Here is a 17,079-nt window from a genome sequence, read left to right on the forward strand (position 1 = left end):
AAATCTAAATTGATTAGTGAAATTAGATTAAAAAGTGTTGTCCTCAAACTCAGATTATCTCAATAAAATATCATAACTCAAAATTTGATAAATGTGATTAACTTAAGTAGAAAAATGAGCGGACAAAAGTATTTTCTTCCCATATATTATAACAAAAGCCATAAATGCCATAAACAGTTTAAATAATTTAGACTACCTCCTTGCAGTTTGGCTCTCTACTAACCGGAAATTTAAAATACAAGTACTCTAAAGGCAAACCCACAACCACAATAAGAACAGTTAACTGCCTGGGAAAGATATCAAAATGTGAGTCGCGCAGTTAGTTGCGCATAACTTCAAATCAAGCGAATATGCGAATGAATATAAATAATGTTTATGCAGTAGAGAGATCCAGATACAAAATTCGCTTAGAAGACAAACTAAGTCTAGGCATCAGATCAAATGGGGCGGCGCTACATGAAATTGCAGCCATGCTAAGAGTATTCATTGGTTCTCTTTAGCACAGCTGCGCCGTCTGCTCTAACACACACCGAGAGAGAGCAGCAGAGTAACACGTAGTGCTGTGCTATTCGCACTCTTGGCGTGGTAGTGATCGTCTGTGTTGGGCTCTCGCTGTGCATGCCTATGGCCATCTCGCTCGCACTTGCCACCCTCGTTGCGTGGGTTATGGTGTTTGTTGTTTTTGTTCTGTGAACGAAAACAAGAAAAAAAAACTTGTTTCTGTTTGTTTGTGTTCTGCATGCAGCAGCGCTGCCGTCGCCGTCGCAGTCGTCGTCTGAGAATCTCACAAATTCGTTTTAGTCTCGCTGCTGACCGTTTCAAAATCAGTTTCGAGCTGTCAAGCAAACGAGCAGCATCAAGCAACAGCAGCAGCAGTTTTACGCATGCGTATTAGCCAAACAACAACAGAAAAATATCAGTTGAAAGAACTTGACGAAAAAAAATACGTTGACAAAAATAGAAATAGAAATTTGTGCAGTTGTTCGAGAAGTGTGTTAGTGCATTACAACTAAACAGCTATATAGGCTGATCAAACGGATTACACAAAACCAATTCAAATAAATCATGGCTGTATCAGCACTCAATATGACACCCTATTTCGCTGGATATCCCTTCCAAGGTAAGCATGCGCGACAACATACATATCATACACATGTGTACATATATGGTATACAAGACGGTGATCATCATCGCTCTATTACCAATTACCACAATTACAAGTACAAAACGACCAGACCAAGACGTACCATAGACAAAGAGTAGAAAATGTGCCCGATCATCATCATGATGCTGAGGGGCAGCGCTTTCGCCGCCGCCTCGTCGGTTTGGAAAACGAGAGATCATTACCCGTTCACTAGCTGTGCTAGCAATCATGATCAGCTTTTTGACTTATTGATTGTGATCGCAACTTGCAGCACAGTACAGCACCAATAACAACAACAACAACATTCCAGACTTTGCAGACTTTTTGGCGCGCTCGTTGTGCTGTGTTGTTGTTCCCTTTCAGTCTGCAGCCTCCAGTTTTGAGTCTCCGATCTCCAGTCTCCACTTCGTATAAACTCTGCAGTCAGGTCGGGTCGGCTCTGTTGCTTTGATCTTGGCTCAGCGTCTGCTGTTCGGGGTCTTGTGTATCACGTAGCAGCAACGTCAGCGCCCCAAAACAACAGCAACAACAACAACAACTACAACTCAGTCTGAGTTACAGTCTTTGGGGTTTTTGGGGCCGGCCTTTTATGCTCACTACACTGCTGATATTAGCTGGCACAGCTGGACGTCTGTCTGTCTGTCCGTCCGTCTGTCTCTTCGTTTGTCTGCCTCTCAGTCTCTCAGCTTTCTTGGATTATTAGTTTGATTTGATTGCATGGTCCACATGGGCACATGGGCAACACAGCTGCACAGTGATCGGCATTTTCCAAGCCATCTTTATAGTAGTTTCATGTTTTCTTTATCAGAGCAGAATTTTGGCCCACGCAAATTGGCAATTTGCGCATTGTTATATTCTTTTGGACAGACAAATGACCAACGTATTTTTCAATCCAACAAAAAAAAACAATAGATCGTGCGAACTGATCCTTGCAACTAATCCTCGACCCACGCCGTACAATGCATGCTGCATAATTGGATTACTTACTGCCGCTCAATCGAGCAGGGAAGAAAAGTTAATTGCCCACACACATGCAGACTCACAGAACGATCCTCTCAAGCTTATGCAGATCATCTATCGAAGATCCTCCAGCACTAATCACATATGTTTTCTTTTTGTTTACTTCTTGCAGGACAAGGACGCGTCAATCAACTTGGCGGTGTCTTCATTAATGGTCGTCCTTTGCCCAATCACATTCGTCGTCAGATCGTCGAAATGGCCGCAGCTGGTGTGCGTCCGTGCGTTATCTCCCGACAATTGCGCGTTTCGCACGGCTGCGTCTCCAAGATCCTCAATCGCTTCCAGGAGACGGGCTCCATTCGCCCAGGCGTCATTGGTGGCAGCAAGCCACGTGTTGCCACACCCGACATTGAGGCCAGAATTGAGGAGTTGAAGCAGTCTCAGCCCGGCATCTTCAGTTGGGAAATCCGTGCCAAGCTTATCGAGGCAGGAGTTTGCGACAAACAGAATGCTCCCTCGGTTAGCTCCATTTCACGTCTTCTGCGCGCCACCTCCGGCTCTGGAGCGGCTCCTGGCACTGGCTCCCACAGCATCGATGGCATTTTGGGCGGCGGAGCCATTTCTGCTGGTAGTGAGGACGAGAGCGAGGATGACACAGAGCCCAGCGTGCAGCTGAAGCGTAAGCAGCGTCGCTCTCGCACCACCTTCTCCAACGATCAGATCGATGCCCTGGAGCGCATCTTTGCTCGCACTCAGTACCCGGATGTGTACACACGCGAGGAGTTGGCTCAGAGCACAGGACTCACCGAGGCACGTGTTCAGGTGTGGTTCTCCAACCGCCGTGCTCGCTTGCGCAAGCAACTGAACACCCAGCAAGTGCCAAGCTTCGGTGCCAGCTCTACTAACACAGCATATGCCTCGAGTGCCGCGACTGCCCCTAACATGGGCATGGGCATGGGCATCTATGGCTCACAGTCGTGGCCAGCTGCAGCTGGTGCTGCGTATGAGACACATGCCGGCTATGGTGGCTCTGTGGCCTCCATGTCACCAGCCAGCAGCAGCGGCAGCAGCTCAGCTGCCCACAGCCCAGTGCAGTCGCAATCGCAATCGCAGGCTGTCGCCAGTGGCAACTTCATGAACTCCGCCTATGGCATGGCCACCAACAGTGGCAGCTATGCTGGCTCCACTGGCGTCTCAGCTGCTGCAGCCTACTCCATGCCCAGCACTGCAGCCAGTTCCGCTGAGCAGCTGAGATCACAGTTCGCCTCCGCTGCCGCCTCTGGATCGCATCATCCATCATCCTGGGATAGCTACAACTTCGCTGGCTCCTTCTTCCCACCAACCGCGAGTGGCAACCACCACATGGGTGGCTATCATCAGTCCGTTGCTGCTGAACAGAAGTCATCTGTAGTGCCAGCTGCTTCTGCTTATCCATACTTTGGCTTCTAGTTTGCCATTGAGCAGCACCTGCATCCAACTCCCAGTTTTAAGTTCATCTTGTAGATTAAGATTCCTCTGTACTTTGTTTTTGTTTCATTAGCTGATCAATAAGTAGTTGTAAGAGCTTGAGACTGTTTAGAATAAGTTTATTGTTAAGCTAAGTGTTCTAGTAAATAAGTGCAAAAAAAGCAGAAATCAAAATAAATATTAATATCACAGCACACTTGAATGTCCTTTTTTATGGAAATTTACTTCAGAAAACACTTGCATTCTTCAATTTCAATATGGAATTTTCCCCCTTGTAGTCGCATTGATTTACAAATCACTATTTGTTCTTTGAAGAAGATAGATAGGGCAGGTTTCAGAATGATTAATATCTATAGTATTAGCATACTAGTTTTTCTATTTTTATTAGCATTTGTTATTGATTTACGAGGGCATTATCAGACATACCGATGAAAATCATTTTGAATTATTTATTTTATTTGTTTGTTTTAATTTATTTGCAAAACGATATAGCTATGAAAATATCAGAAATTATTTTTCATGAATAGTACAAATTTAATAAACATGAAGTAAAGAATAAATACCTCAGAAACTGAGTCATCTTAGTTACTTTTAAAGTGGATCAAAAATTCAGAACGAGTATTTGTTTTTTGAAAATAATATTTTCTTATGATTTGCAGAAATAATATAATGAATATTTCTATTTCTATTTCTACATTTTTTAAGATTTAGCAGTAATTTATTTACTTAACAATTGTGTCTAGGAACAATACTTAATACTTTTTATACCCGCTAACCAGAGGGTAGAAGGGTATTATAACATTGTGCCGGCAAGAAATTTATGCAACAGTCAGAAAAAGGCATCACCTATCCTATAAAGTATATATATATTCTTGAACAGCGCCAACAGCCGAGACGATATACAGTATTTATGATACCCGAAATACTTTTGTATTGGATAATTTGCCCACTTACTAGAGATCTTAGGTGCTTTGGCTGTATATGTTTAATGTAGTATATATATATGCCAATATACTAAATTTACTATTAATATTAGTATTTTGGTAAGCTATTAGAATAATCCCGCGCTGTTTTGCTTGAATCAAATTGGATAGAGGGTATATCACAGTACACTCGACTGTTGCTTTCTCACTTTATTTTATCAAAAAATCGTCGAGGGGTAAAACAGTACGATGACATTATCGTTGAAATATACTAACTTTATATTCCTTAAATACTGAAATATATACACAGCTATTCCAACGTATATTCCATTACATTCCAAATACAGCATAAAGTACAGAATAACGCCACGTACAGGATTTTTTTTTATTTGTCTATATTTTTAAAGTTTTTTATTTTTTCCAAAAACCACTCACAAAAACTGACTCTTGCTTTTAAAATATGGTTATTATTCGTTTTTGTAGATTTTCGTGGGCGAAAGTTGGCGCGATATTTAACATGCATTAAAATCAAAATACTATTTCAGATATAAGAACTATTATCCATAATTAATACATTATTTTTATTCTATTTAAATTTTAAATAATGGATTGATTACAAGTACTGGAAATGTATTGTATGGAGCCAATGTATTACATTTTTTTCATACTCATTTCGATAGTCTTTACTGTCACTTTTATCTCATTAGAAGTTAACACAACTAAATACCTGTCTTACTTACAATACTGGCAACAAGAGCTAAGAACATTACAAATAGTTTTTGAAATGTGACAAACGTGGACCACACACAAGAACGTGGACATGTCCAAGGAGCCACAACAAGTTCAAGCCCAAGCCGTTAATTCCTCAAACTCATACAGCACAATGTCCCCTAAACAGACAAGCTAACAATAGGCCGATCCACCAAAGACGAGAGTAGAGTAGAGTCCTGTCCGTGTGTGACTGGATCACAACAAGCCCTGTCTCATGAGCTCACAATTAAACAATTAGAGACAATTGAGAACACGAACTGCGGACTCGATAATACGAAAATAATTTACCAAATTGTCAATTGTTGAAAAAGAGCCGACACTAAGCAACAAAATAGAGCAATTGACAAAAGGACATGCGCAAAATATGAGCCACCCGAGTAGAGAGAGAAGACCACCAACGTTATCGTCAGAGTCTTTCAAGATACCGACTTTGTGGGCCTGGCAAAAAGATGAGAGCCTGTGAGCCGACTCTCTTGCTCTCTCGCTGAGCAAAACAGGAGTGGACAAAGCCATTGACAAAATGCGGGAGGGACTCTGAGAGAGTAGGACCTGCACTATTTACGACATTCTTGGGTGGTTTAGGTAGCTCCCTTGTCCGCAGGACCCTCAATTATGTGTGCGCAGCGGGCGTCGCACTTACCACCTAGAATGAATACATTTGACTCTGTCGTCTCTGCCGAGACTTCTCGTCTGCGAGCCTCTAAATGAAAACATCAATTAGTTCATATCGCTCGGGGCTAGTACCCGAACCCCGGCCCAGGACCCAGAACTCAGGCAGGTCCAGTGCAACGACGACAGGTTTCGCAGGTTGCTGCTCTTCCCAACAAGGGTGATAATGTGTGTCAACTGTGACAATCATAATGGATCGCTTTTCTCTCATCTCATTGCTCGGCATCGTTGTCCTTACAGTAGCCTGCCTTTGACTGCCGCGTCCTTTAGTCAAGATCTTCTGTGCTCTGTGAGCCCACCAACTTCGATATTTTTATACAAATTTAATTTGTGTGGCAAGTCAAGAGCCGGACATCAACCAAGAAAGTGTCTTCCTACTGCGGCACTTTGAACAAAACTGTTGAAAGGCCTCCCGATCGTTGTTGAGCGATCGCCTGATCGTGATTTATGTGTTTTTATACCCGCTACCCATAGGGTAGAAGGGTATTATAACTTTGTGCCGGCAGGAAATGTATGTAACAGCTAGAAGGAGGCATCTCCGAACCTATAAAGTATATATATTCTTGATCAGCGTCAACAGCCGAGACGATATAGCCATGTCCGTCTGTCCGTCTGTCCGTCTGTGTGTCTGTCCGTCTGTCCGTCCGTCCGTATGAACACCTAGATCTCAGAGACTATAAAAGATAGAGCTATAATTTTTTTTCGACAGCATTTGTTATGTTTGCACGCAGATGAAGTTTGTTTCAAATTTTTGCCACGCCCACTTCCGCCTCTGCAAATCAAAAAAATCGAATAACAAGCGTAATTTTAAAGCTAGAGTTACGAATTTTTGTATATACAGTAATAGCTATAGTAGTTATGATCCCTGAAAATTTGGTTGCGATCAGAAAAAAATTGTGGAAGTAATTAAAGAAATACTTTTGTATGGGCAAACACGCCTACTTACTATGGGTCTGAGTTGCTTTGGCCGACAATCTGGTATATTGTGCCGTCTATGGTATATTTTGAATGCGGTACTATATCGATATACCACATATACCATTTGGTATATTTTTTAGTATTTTTGCAGTATATTCGGTATATTTTGAGAATAATACCGCAAAATATATTGCTTTTATTCAAAATGGGTAGCGGGTATCTCACAGTCGAGTACACTCGACTGTAGCTTTCTTACTTGTTGATAGTTGCACTGGGATCAAGTCGGTAGCCTGCAAATTTTGTTTTTGGCCAACTTCCTGTGTGGCCCAGAACTGAGAATATTGGCTGAATCTGTGGCTGTAGCTGTAGCTGTAGCTGTTGCTGTATACAGTAGCTGGCGGCAATATGTAGTCGCTTTGTCTCCAATTGCCACGTTTTGATTGATGATCGCTCTGATCGCCATGATGAACGAGGCAACGCGCTGTTTTTGTTTTTTGTGTGAAGGCGTTTATAATTGTGGAATTGCGGTCGGGTTGAAATACGAGCAGTTCGCAAATTGTGGGAACCATTTTGGCATTTCGAATTTCAGTTAATTCTCAAAAGTCCAAATAACTTTTTTTTTAATTCGTCCTTACTGTATATGTATATCTTTTTAATATGGTAATTTTATTTTGTTTAATTTTCAGTTCATCAGTTATTTAGTCTAATAAATAAAATCAGATCAGATCTCCTTATATAGAGTGCTAGAAATATATTAGAATATTAATATTAGATAATTATATTTATAGGAATTGTATAATTATCTAATCTTAATATTCTAATATATTTCTAGCACTCTATATAGGGAGGTCGTCAATTTTTATTTTTGTACAAAGCACTCACTAAAAATTATAACTATTTAAAATTTTGTATCCTATATAATGCTGTATGATATAAAAATTGTACAACTGTATTTTTTCTTATATTGTAAAAGTGGATAATATAGATACATTATTCCTAAAAAAAATAACATCCTAAATCAAAAACAAATGAAATAAATTTAATTTTTCAGTTTGATTCGAAATTTTATGTTATTTAATATTTAAACCCTATAAATTTTTCAGTGCTATATTATTATTATAAAATAAAATCACAGATATAAAGTAAGTTACTTCATTATTGATTTTGCTAAAATATTTTAAAAGCTTAAAATATAAGTTCGAAAAGAACCTTCTAGACTATGAAAATATTTACTTACATATAATGCACATCTCGGGAGTTCCTCTCAGTTTCCGCCACCTGCTGCATAATTCTTTGCTCACGCTTTAACCCCACCTCTATAGAGGAAGTACAACATATCGCTTCTGGCGTTATTGCATAGCTCATATGAGCAACACACAAACACAAACGCCAGGCTTATCAAATTTTCAACACGAATCGATCAAAATTCATGCGTAAATCGCCTTTGGGCGTTTTGCGGTGTTAAAGAGGAAGCAGAGCGCAGTCGAGACACCAAAAGGTAAAACGCAGAGAGAAAGAGAGAGAGCGCAGTGTGAACCAAACGTATTACTGTATCTGTCTCCTTCACACACTCACATTGCAATTGTTATGCTCTAAATTTGCGTTACGTAACGGAATTTAAAGCGTTCCTTATCAGATTGGTCTTGATGCTTTATCAACGCTCGCTGCACCCAAAATATCTGCTGTCCCGCTCGCACCTTCACTTCCTCAACGATGAGGCTTAGTTTTTTTTTTTTGTTGGTTGCGCTATTTAATATACGTAAATAATTTTTAATGAATATATGATAAATATATTTTGTTGTTGTGGTTTTCTGTTTTCATCTTCTTTTTGTAATTTTGGCGTGTGGTTCAAATAAGCGAATGAGTACGTGAAAAATTAGCGGAAAATTTCATCAACATCCTCAACACTTGTAAATTGTCTGTGGCTGTCATATTGACCGTACATGTTTATTTAGTTGAGATCGGCTACCACATCGCGATGTGGTGGCAATTAACGGTTGCATTTCTGATTGGCCACATGCAATTGGCCACGCACAATTGTGCCACAGACACAAACTGGTCTGTCGGCTACTTAGCCATCTTGTTGATCTATCAAAATTTGGCAAGCGTATTTTCATATTTGTTTACGAGTATTTAAAGTGAAGTGTGAATTGAAGCTAAAAAAAAAAAAAACGCCTTAAGCACGCAATCTTTGCTTTAATCAGTTTATTATTTTAGATCAAATAGCTGCCTGTTGGTATGTCCTCTTATTTATGAAAGAGTCTCAGAGCTAGAACTATATATTTGGAGTGTTTATAAAAATAAATTAAATAATAATAATTAATTAATTCTTTATTAACATAGTTTAAAGCAATTATTTTACAATGTCAATTTGGATGTCATAACTCGTTCGAACATAGACAATTATTTGTACGGTGTCATTGCAACTATATACGCTCTTGTGTCGTTATTTTATTCAAATCATTTTTATCAAGATTAACTTTATTGATAATGTTTAACTTCAATTCAATTGTTTAATTAACGTTTAATCAACCCTATTAACATTGTTACAATGCTAACATGTAAGCATTCTTTTGGATAGGATCAGGATATGTTCTAAGCGAGCAGTTTTGAATAAAAATATGATTTGTTTCGGACGTATATAATTTTATAATACAAAACAATTGTCATTTGCTGAATTGAGAGATTCGAGTGAGATGTTCATTTAGAAAGAATATTAAAACATATGTATAAGTACTTTTTTGAATATGGTAATCGGAATACTCGACTGTAGCCTTAAGATTTGATTATAACTTTTAGGCTAGCATAAGTAATAATTATTTGATGTCTTGATTTTAAATCTTTTATTGTCGAATTTTAAGGAATTCATAAGTAAGACTTTGAAGTCGTTCAATGTTCTTGAAACGGTACTTTCAGCCAAAGAACTCCTGCCACAATGTTGTCTGCTTGTATGCAGTTCAGTTGCGCTAACGTAAATTGACCATTGCAATGTCTTTATATCGTCTCTGAGCTGAGCAGAGACCTTAACAATCAGTTTGGAGAGTCACCCGAGGCGATCTGTGGTACCACAGAGTCTGGGCCTGTTGATGACGTAGTTGCAAGTCGCAACCAAATAGCATTATAATTCAATAAGAAGCACAGTAAAAAGAAGGAACAACTTTATAATGTTTGCAGCTGTGTGCTGCATGCTGCAAGCTGCAAGCTCCACTCATGGTCAATTCAACTGGCACCTGGCTAGAAAGCGGCAGCCAACCTGTCTGCGCCAAATTGTTGTTGTTATTTTCCTGTTGCCGTTGCTTTTGCCTTTACTGTAGCTGTATTGTTGTTGTTGAGGCCAATTGTAGAAATGATCAAAGTGGCAACATTGTAATTTCATCACTGATGGTGGCACAGCCGTCGGCGAACTGCTTTGAGCTGCGAACATGCTGCGATTGCTGATCGAGAGTTTAAGCGAGCGTTAAATCTGCTCGAAGACAGCAGAAGAAAGAGAGGGAGAGGAAACCTCCTTTTTGGGGGAAATGTGATTATGCTAGGTTCTTTTATTGCAACAATACGCGATCGATGGCTCGATCAGTTGATGAAATTGCTTGATCAGGTTGCACAAATTGAATGTTATTTTGCAAAATGCGCACACGTAGCCAGCCGTGGAATATGCGAGATCGCCATGGAGTTGCTGAAGAATGGGACATAGTGTTCTTCTTCCATGGATTGGTATAGCGCGCGAAGATTCTTTGATCATTTTACGCTCATTTCGAGACACAGACACACATACACACACTGCTGCTGACACTCGCTGATCTTTAGCATATTTTACGCTCAACTTGTGATCAAACCGTAACTTTGGTGTCGTACCTGCTCTCCATGCTGGAAACTTCGTCTTCGCTTCGTCTTCGTCTATGACTCATGGGCCATTTGGCTGTACCATCCATCAGGGTAACTAGCCGCAATGATATATTTGCATATAGCTTGGGAAAGTCGCCACAGAGTCTGTTTCTGCAGTAGATTATTATTACATATTTTTTTTTGCCTTGGCTTATACATATTTTATTATTTTTATTTTTATTATTATTGTTAGTGTTACTAACACTGTATTACTGCGAGTGTTGGCCAGTTAAATTTGTGTGATTTTTCTTTTCTCTCGCCTCTCGCAGAGCGCAGCTTTTGTGACTTCCCTTTGATCTTTTGCCGGCAAATGCGCCAACTGACATTGTACAATAATTGTAAGTATTGTAACCGAGTACTCTGACTTCGTTTAAAGTTTTCTTTATCTTTAGGTTTTGATTGGAACACACGGCGCGTCGCGTTCGTTGTTTGTTATTATGTCAATTGTTTGTAATTTCTTTCAAAAAGGCTTTTTATGTCTGATCTTCAATTAGATGCGCTTTGGCCAGATATTCAGCTCATTATTACAAATATATTAAAAATTATATAGTCATTCAACACAAACTAATACGATTTTAGTTGGAACATTTATTTTAATCATTCAAACATAACATATAAAAAGTAAATAAATTACATTAATTTCGCACGACAGCAAAGAAATGGTTAAAATTGCAATTCATTTTTTTTTTTCATAAATAATAAAATATAATTTCAAAACGTTCATAAATTTTAACTTACATTTTACATTTTGAAATGATGTTTTAAAATAACAAATATAAAACAAAACTGCTTAAACAATTTTTAGTAAAATTTAATTATATTAGCTACATAAATGTTACATTTCTAAAATAAAAAACTAAACTAGAGTTTAGAGAGTTTGTTAAATGGTTTCCATCACTTTTCGACCCATCGAAATATACAATGGATTTTCAAATGAGAAAAATCAGAATCCATTATTTGCAAAAATATCGCTGGGAAGAATATTGAAAAACGAGTTTTCGCAGCTCGCTCAAACACAATGCAAACAACCCAATCATTTAAATGAATTATATGAAAGCGGTTCTCATGGCGGCCCAACGGAAGAAGAGAGTGAGATAGAGCAACTGAAGGGAGCAGGGACAGGAAAAGGGATGTAGTGGAAAAAGCAATTGCCAAACTGAAATCTGGTAAAGCAGACGCATTGACAACTCTAGAATCCGGGAAATAGGAACAAGCGACCACCACCATTTGAAGCAGCACCACCACCATTGATCATCAGCTGGGCATGGCTGCGATATGGCGAGGATATAGTCGATGTCGATGGCGATGTCGACGTTGATAGGCGAGCAAATTGGCGTGAAGCGTGGCCAAACATCGTGGCTGCAAAGAGGTCCACACACTGCGACTATGACTGCGACTGTGATTGTGACTGTTCCATTCTATTTCATTTGCTGCTTTGCCATTATTTTTCAACATATCCAAAGTGAAACATTTTTGACACTTTTCGCTTTTTTTTATTTTTCGTCCGCCTCACTCTGCAGCTGGCTTCGCAGTCGCTTAGGAGAGTCCTCTGTACTCCTGTGTGTCAGGAGGGGGAATTGTGCAGCTTGCTTAGCGCGAAGATGGATTATTTTAACGCTCATTTTGATCTGCTCGGTGGATATTTGCTTTTGGCACTTATAAACGCTTGGTGTGACCAAGGATTCCACTATGAACTATGATTCCCTATATAGATTCACAAGGGTTGTCAGCCATATTGAATTGCAAATTTCTATGACTTTTAAGCTATACAAAATGAAATGAAATGGTGGCATTTCTGATTTTGAGTAGACATATCAAATGAGATTGGCTTCATAAAATGCAGCTTATTAATCAAGAAATTCCAATTAATGTCCTGCAAAATAAATATTGTTTTAAGAATAGGATGATAGAACAACTTAAGTATGTTAAGGGAAATTAACGGTTTTACTTAAAAAATATATTAAATTTAAATATTTTTTTATGGGTTCTGAAAAAAATGTTTTCAGTTTATTATTTGGATTATTCACATATGCCACATAATAACATTATATATCATATTTTTTCGTACATCTTAAAATTCAGTTTATTAATCAGCAAATTATTCAAGTATCATGCAAAAAACATATAGTTTTAAGGATAAATAATATTATTTTAGGAATCTATTACTTATTGCCAACTAAAAAGATATTTTAAATATGGATGGAATCAGCTTAAATCCCTGAATGAACGCTTGTGCAAAATAAAAAATAATTATTTCTTAATATGCTAATTAAAATTGAAAACTGAAACACTGCTTGGATTAATCGGAAATTCTTTATATAAATTATATTATTTAAATTTATTTTTGCATTTTAATGTTAGTAAAACATTTATTTGGTTGATTATTTTTATATGGTAAAATATTAATATTTGCAGTTAAATGAAATTAAATGATACAAATTCTATTTCTTCTTTTATTTTTGAATATTAAAGTGAGTTATTTATTCGGTTGATGATTTTTAAAAAATGTCATTCATAAGTTACGAGTATTTGATATGTTTTTTTTTGCACACACAATGGCAACATAAACAGAGAAGTCACAAAAAGTTAATCCATAAATTGTCACAAAATCAAAAATCAACCAAAATATTATTTCGCTCAAATTATTAAGCCGTTGGCTGCAACAACAAGTTCAACACCTAAGAACAATGCATATGTGTGTATGCGCGAGTGTGTGTATGTGCAGAATTCTGTTGAAATCAATATCCGATTATATAGATCAACCAGACCAGAAAACGGCATGTTGTCAAACGTTGAGTTGGCTGAGCCGCAGGCCAAGCTTAACTCTGGGTCTCGTTTTAGCCAACAAAAGTCAGCGAATTGGCATTGAGTTTGGAATGGAAGCCGGCTAAGAAGAGCGCAGGATGGGCGTGGCCGCATATTGATTCGAATCAAACACCAAAGCAGATTACAATTTATTTATTTATTTGGCCAAGCGTGTGTGAGCGTGAGTTGCGCGTGTGGCACATTTTCCTTGTGCACTTGTTTCTCTTGTTTTCCACACACACATCCACATTCACATGCACAGGCACTCAGCAGGCATAAAGTAGTCTATATAGTAGTAGTTGGTAGTCGGTAGTCAACAGTCGGGAGGGAGTCCCGGGTAGGCGACAAAAGCAACAACATTTAAAAACGGTCAAGTTCAAGAGCTGACTCGGGCAAAAGAAAGAGCTGAAGGGCAGGTCTCAAAGATGAACTCATCAAGGTTTTACTACAGCGTGAGAGCGGACACTGATCCCTTTTCGACATCGACATCGCGTTCGACTTCAACTTCGACCCACATGAGCCGATTGAATTTGGATTACACGCTGAAGCCGCTGCTAAGTCGAGTAAACGCCCACGTAGCCCAAAAGTCATTTCATGTTGTGCCAGAGCACTGACAAAAGGACACTGACACAATTTCTTGCACCTTTGTTGAAGCAGGCAGCAACATCAACCTGTTCGGCATTGATCTGCTGATCTTCTGATCCTGGCACTCACAAAGCGCTGAGCACGCTACAGTTTTGGCAATATTTATTGGCTTTATTGGATTTACAGCTTATCCAAGCAAGCAGGACGCAATCTTAGATGCGTATCGCTCGGCGAAGATTCCTTTGGCATACTGACCAAGAATCCTTCGGTCGTCTGCAGCCGAGCATCCTGTCGCCCCCTTGGGTGCAACGAATTTCACTTGGTCATGCAGTATAAGCTGCTCTCTTCATCTATTAACAACGCATCTTATCAACTATGTAATCAGCTTCACATTCCAACATCCGGTAGAGCTAAATAAATCCAGCACTTTCCATATCGAATTAAATGGAAGCAGAGAATTAACTCTAATTGAGTTGCTTGCAGTTAAAATTCAATTGAAGCAAATTACTAATTCAATTGGAACCTAAAATCTTTTAATAAAATTTATATTGCGAATTCACTAGCTACGGTAATAAGTGAATGATATTTTAAGACACATTTAATGTTAATGTAAGACATATCTAAGCTAAGAAAGAAAGCTACATTAGAGTTGGCTCAACTGTGAAACACCAGCTAATCATTTACATCAAGAGAAAAACTGTATCAATGTGGATTACCTTTAAAATATACCAAATTTATATACCAAAAATACAATTACTGATTTAACATACACAATATATAAAAAATATACGTTTGTATCAACATCTTTTATTCAATAACATTAAGGACGGACAGACAGACGGACATAAAAATCTTCAGTTTATGTGTCCTCTTTCTGCCTGTTACATATAGTGGGCTCTAAAAGTTGAAATACCCCTTTATAACCCCTATGGGTATCGGGTATACTAATAAAATACTAAAACCTAGACAGATGCTTGCTTTAAGTAGAGAGTTATAGGATTCAACTAATAATTGACTTTCAACATCAATTCGAACAACTAAAACTGGAATTAAATGAACCTTATCAAGTCAATAATATAAAGCTTCAAGAATATGATTAGTTAAAGATTTTTTATTGCCTTTAAGTCACATTTAATGTGAATTTAATGTACTTTAAAATGGACTACAGTTAGAAATAGATAGACACTTGTATGAAACTAGCAAAAACAGAGTCATTTCTCCAAGATCAAGATCATAAGCTGATGTTGCAGTTGCAGTTGCAGTTGCGATGATCGTGGATCTGTGATCAAAGCAGCTGAAAGTTAGTAAATTGCCGTTAGACTTTTGCTTTGTAGTTGAGCCGACAAATAAGCTCAATACTCGCCCATTTTTATATTCATATCGGCAGGCAATCGACATGATCAACAGAACGGACAACAAAAGATATATTGCCCTAGGTGATCATAGGAGAGCAGCTGGCTGGCTTATGAATCACTGAATCACTTACACACAGAAAGCCAAGATATCAACCTACTCGTACTACGCTCCGTCCACACACATTCGCGATGAAGTCTTTCGGTTACTTGTATCTGTATCTGATGCTGCGCTTGCCCCCAAGGCGAGCACAGACAGCACTCACTGTACATGCAACGTGAGCCGTTGATGTGGCTGCCTTTCTGTCCTCAACTCTGCTGACGTCCGATTAGCAAAGTTGATACCCATTACGATTACGATTGATTGCTCTAAATACCTTGTTTTAGGCATTAGTATTTAAGCTCTCACAACAATAAATTCATTTGAAATCCTTATCGATTACTGTTCTACACCGAACAACGAGATATACATATATTTGTGCAACTAAAGAAAAATCCAAAATTGAAAAAACCAGCCAACTCGAAATGCCAATTTCAATGCAGGCTTTGTGTGCAGTCAGTTGACCAAAAAGGAAAATTTTTTCTTTTTGGGTAATGAATGCAGCCGCAAGGAAAAGCTGTAGATGTGTGTTGTGTGGGTGGATTCGAAAATACAGACGTCATCGCCTCTAATTGATGATATCTGCTGCATGCCCTTTACACTCTCCATTAGGGCATCTATGGTTGACCCAATGAAAGGATGCTGGCCACTCTTTAAGGGAACATACACAGAGAATATCAGTTGGGCTTAAGGTGGGAGCGGGCAGTGAACATTGTCAAAGAGCGAATTTTACGATGTGAGCTTTTAATTAGTAACATGAACTTGAGCACGGCCAAGTCGAATAGTTCAGCTAAAGTTAATAAGTAACAAGTAAGTTTTACTTGTTGTTGACAATATAAGACGCTACGAGAAAAAATAAGAAAAACAAGACTGTGATGCTGAGCGTTGTTCGTTTCTATGTTTCGAGTACTTTTTGACATTGCACAAAAGTCAGACAGAAATAATTTAGTTCAATGTTCATCTTGTGTATTGAACTAAAACTTTCTTCAAGTATTAAATATTGATTTGCAATAAGTCCAATCGAGTAATAACATGCTTAAGGTCAATTGGTAAAAAAATACTTAAAAGCAAAACCTTTCAAGCTGCATTATCATAAAAACATATTCAAATAATAACATAAATAAAAATAATACATATAATTAGCCGTTTAATTTTATTTAAAGAAGAAAAAACTGTTTAAAGTCAATTTATTTTTAATAGTTTATTATGAATATTAAGTATTATTTTCGAAAAATTTTAATTAGCAATAATAACCCTGAAGTCAGTACTTAAAAGCAAAACCTGTCAAGTTGTTGCCTTAGCTTAAGACATAATGAGGTAAGCCGATAATTTTAATGGTATTTTTAGTACAAACTCAATGTAAAGATTTATTACTCTAAACAAAAATTGAGGACATTGTAAATCATTTATAGAACTTTATTATGTCAATCTCTTGTGTTCAATGAAATTTAATAATCAGAAAAATAAAAATTCTTACTATAAAAAACAAATACATATATTAAT

At 38.0% G+C, this 17,079-nt stretch overlaps 1 protein-coding gene across 1 annotated transcript; it reads left to right on the plus strand.

Annotated features, from left to right (window-relative positions):
- The first annotated feature begins 630 nt into the window (after positions 1 to 630).
- Positions 631 to 3,760, plus strand: LOC133843694 (protein gooseberry). The gene is made up of 2 exons (XM_062277343.1): positions 631 to 1,120; positions 2,277 to 3,760. Exons 1-2 carry the CDS (start codon positions 1,066 to 1,068, stop codon positions 3,551 to 3,553), a joined length of 1,332 nt encoding a protein of 443 aa, XP_062133327.1. The 5' UTR covers positions 631 to 1,065; the 3' UTR covers positions 3,554 to 3,760.
- Positions 3,761 to 17,079: the final 13,319 nt, after the last annotated feature.

This window comes from Drosophila sulfurigaster, chromosome 3 (genome assembly GCF_023558435.1).
Source record: "Drosophila sulfurigaster albostrigata strain 15112-1811.04 chromosome 3, ASM2355843v2, whole genome shotgun sequence".
Lineage (NCBI taxonomy): Eukaryota > Metazoa > Arthropoda > Insecta > Diptera > Drosophilidae > Drosophila > Drosophila sulfurigaster.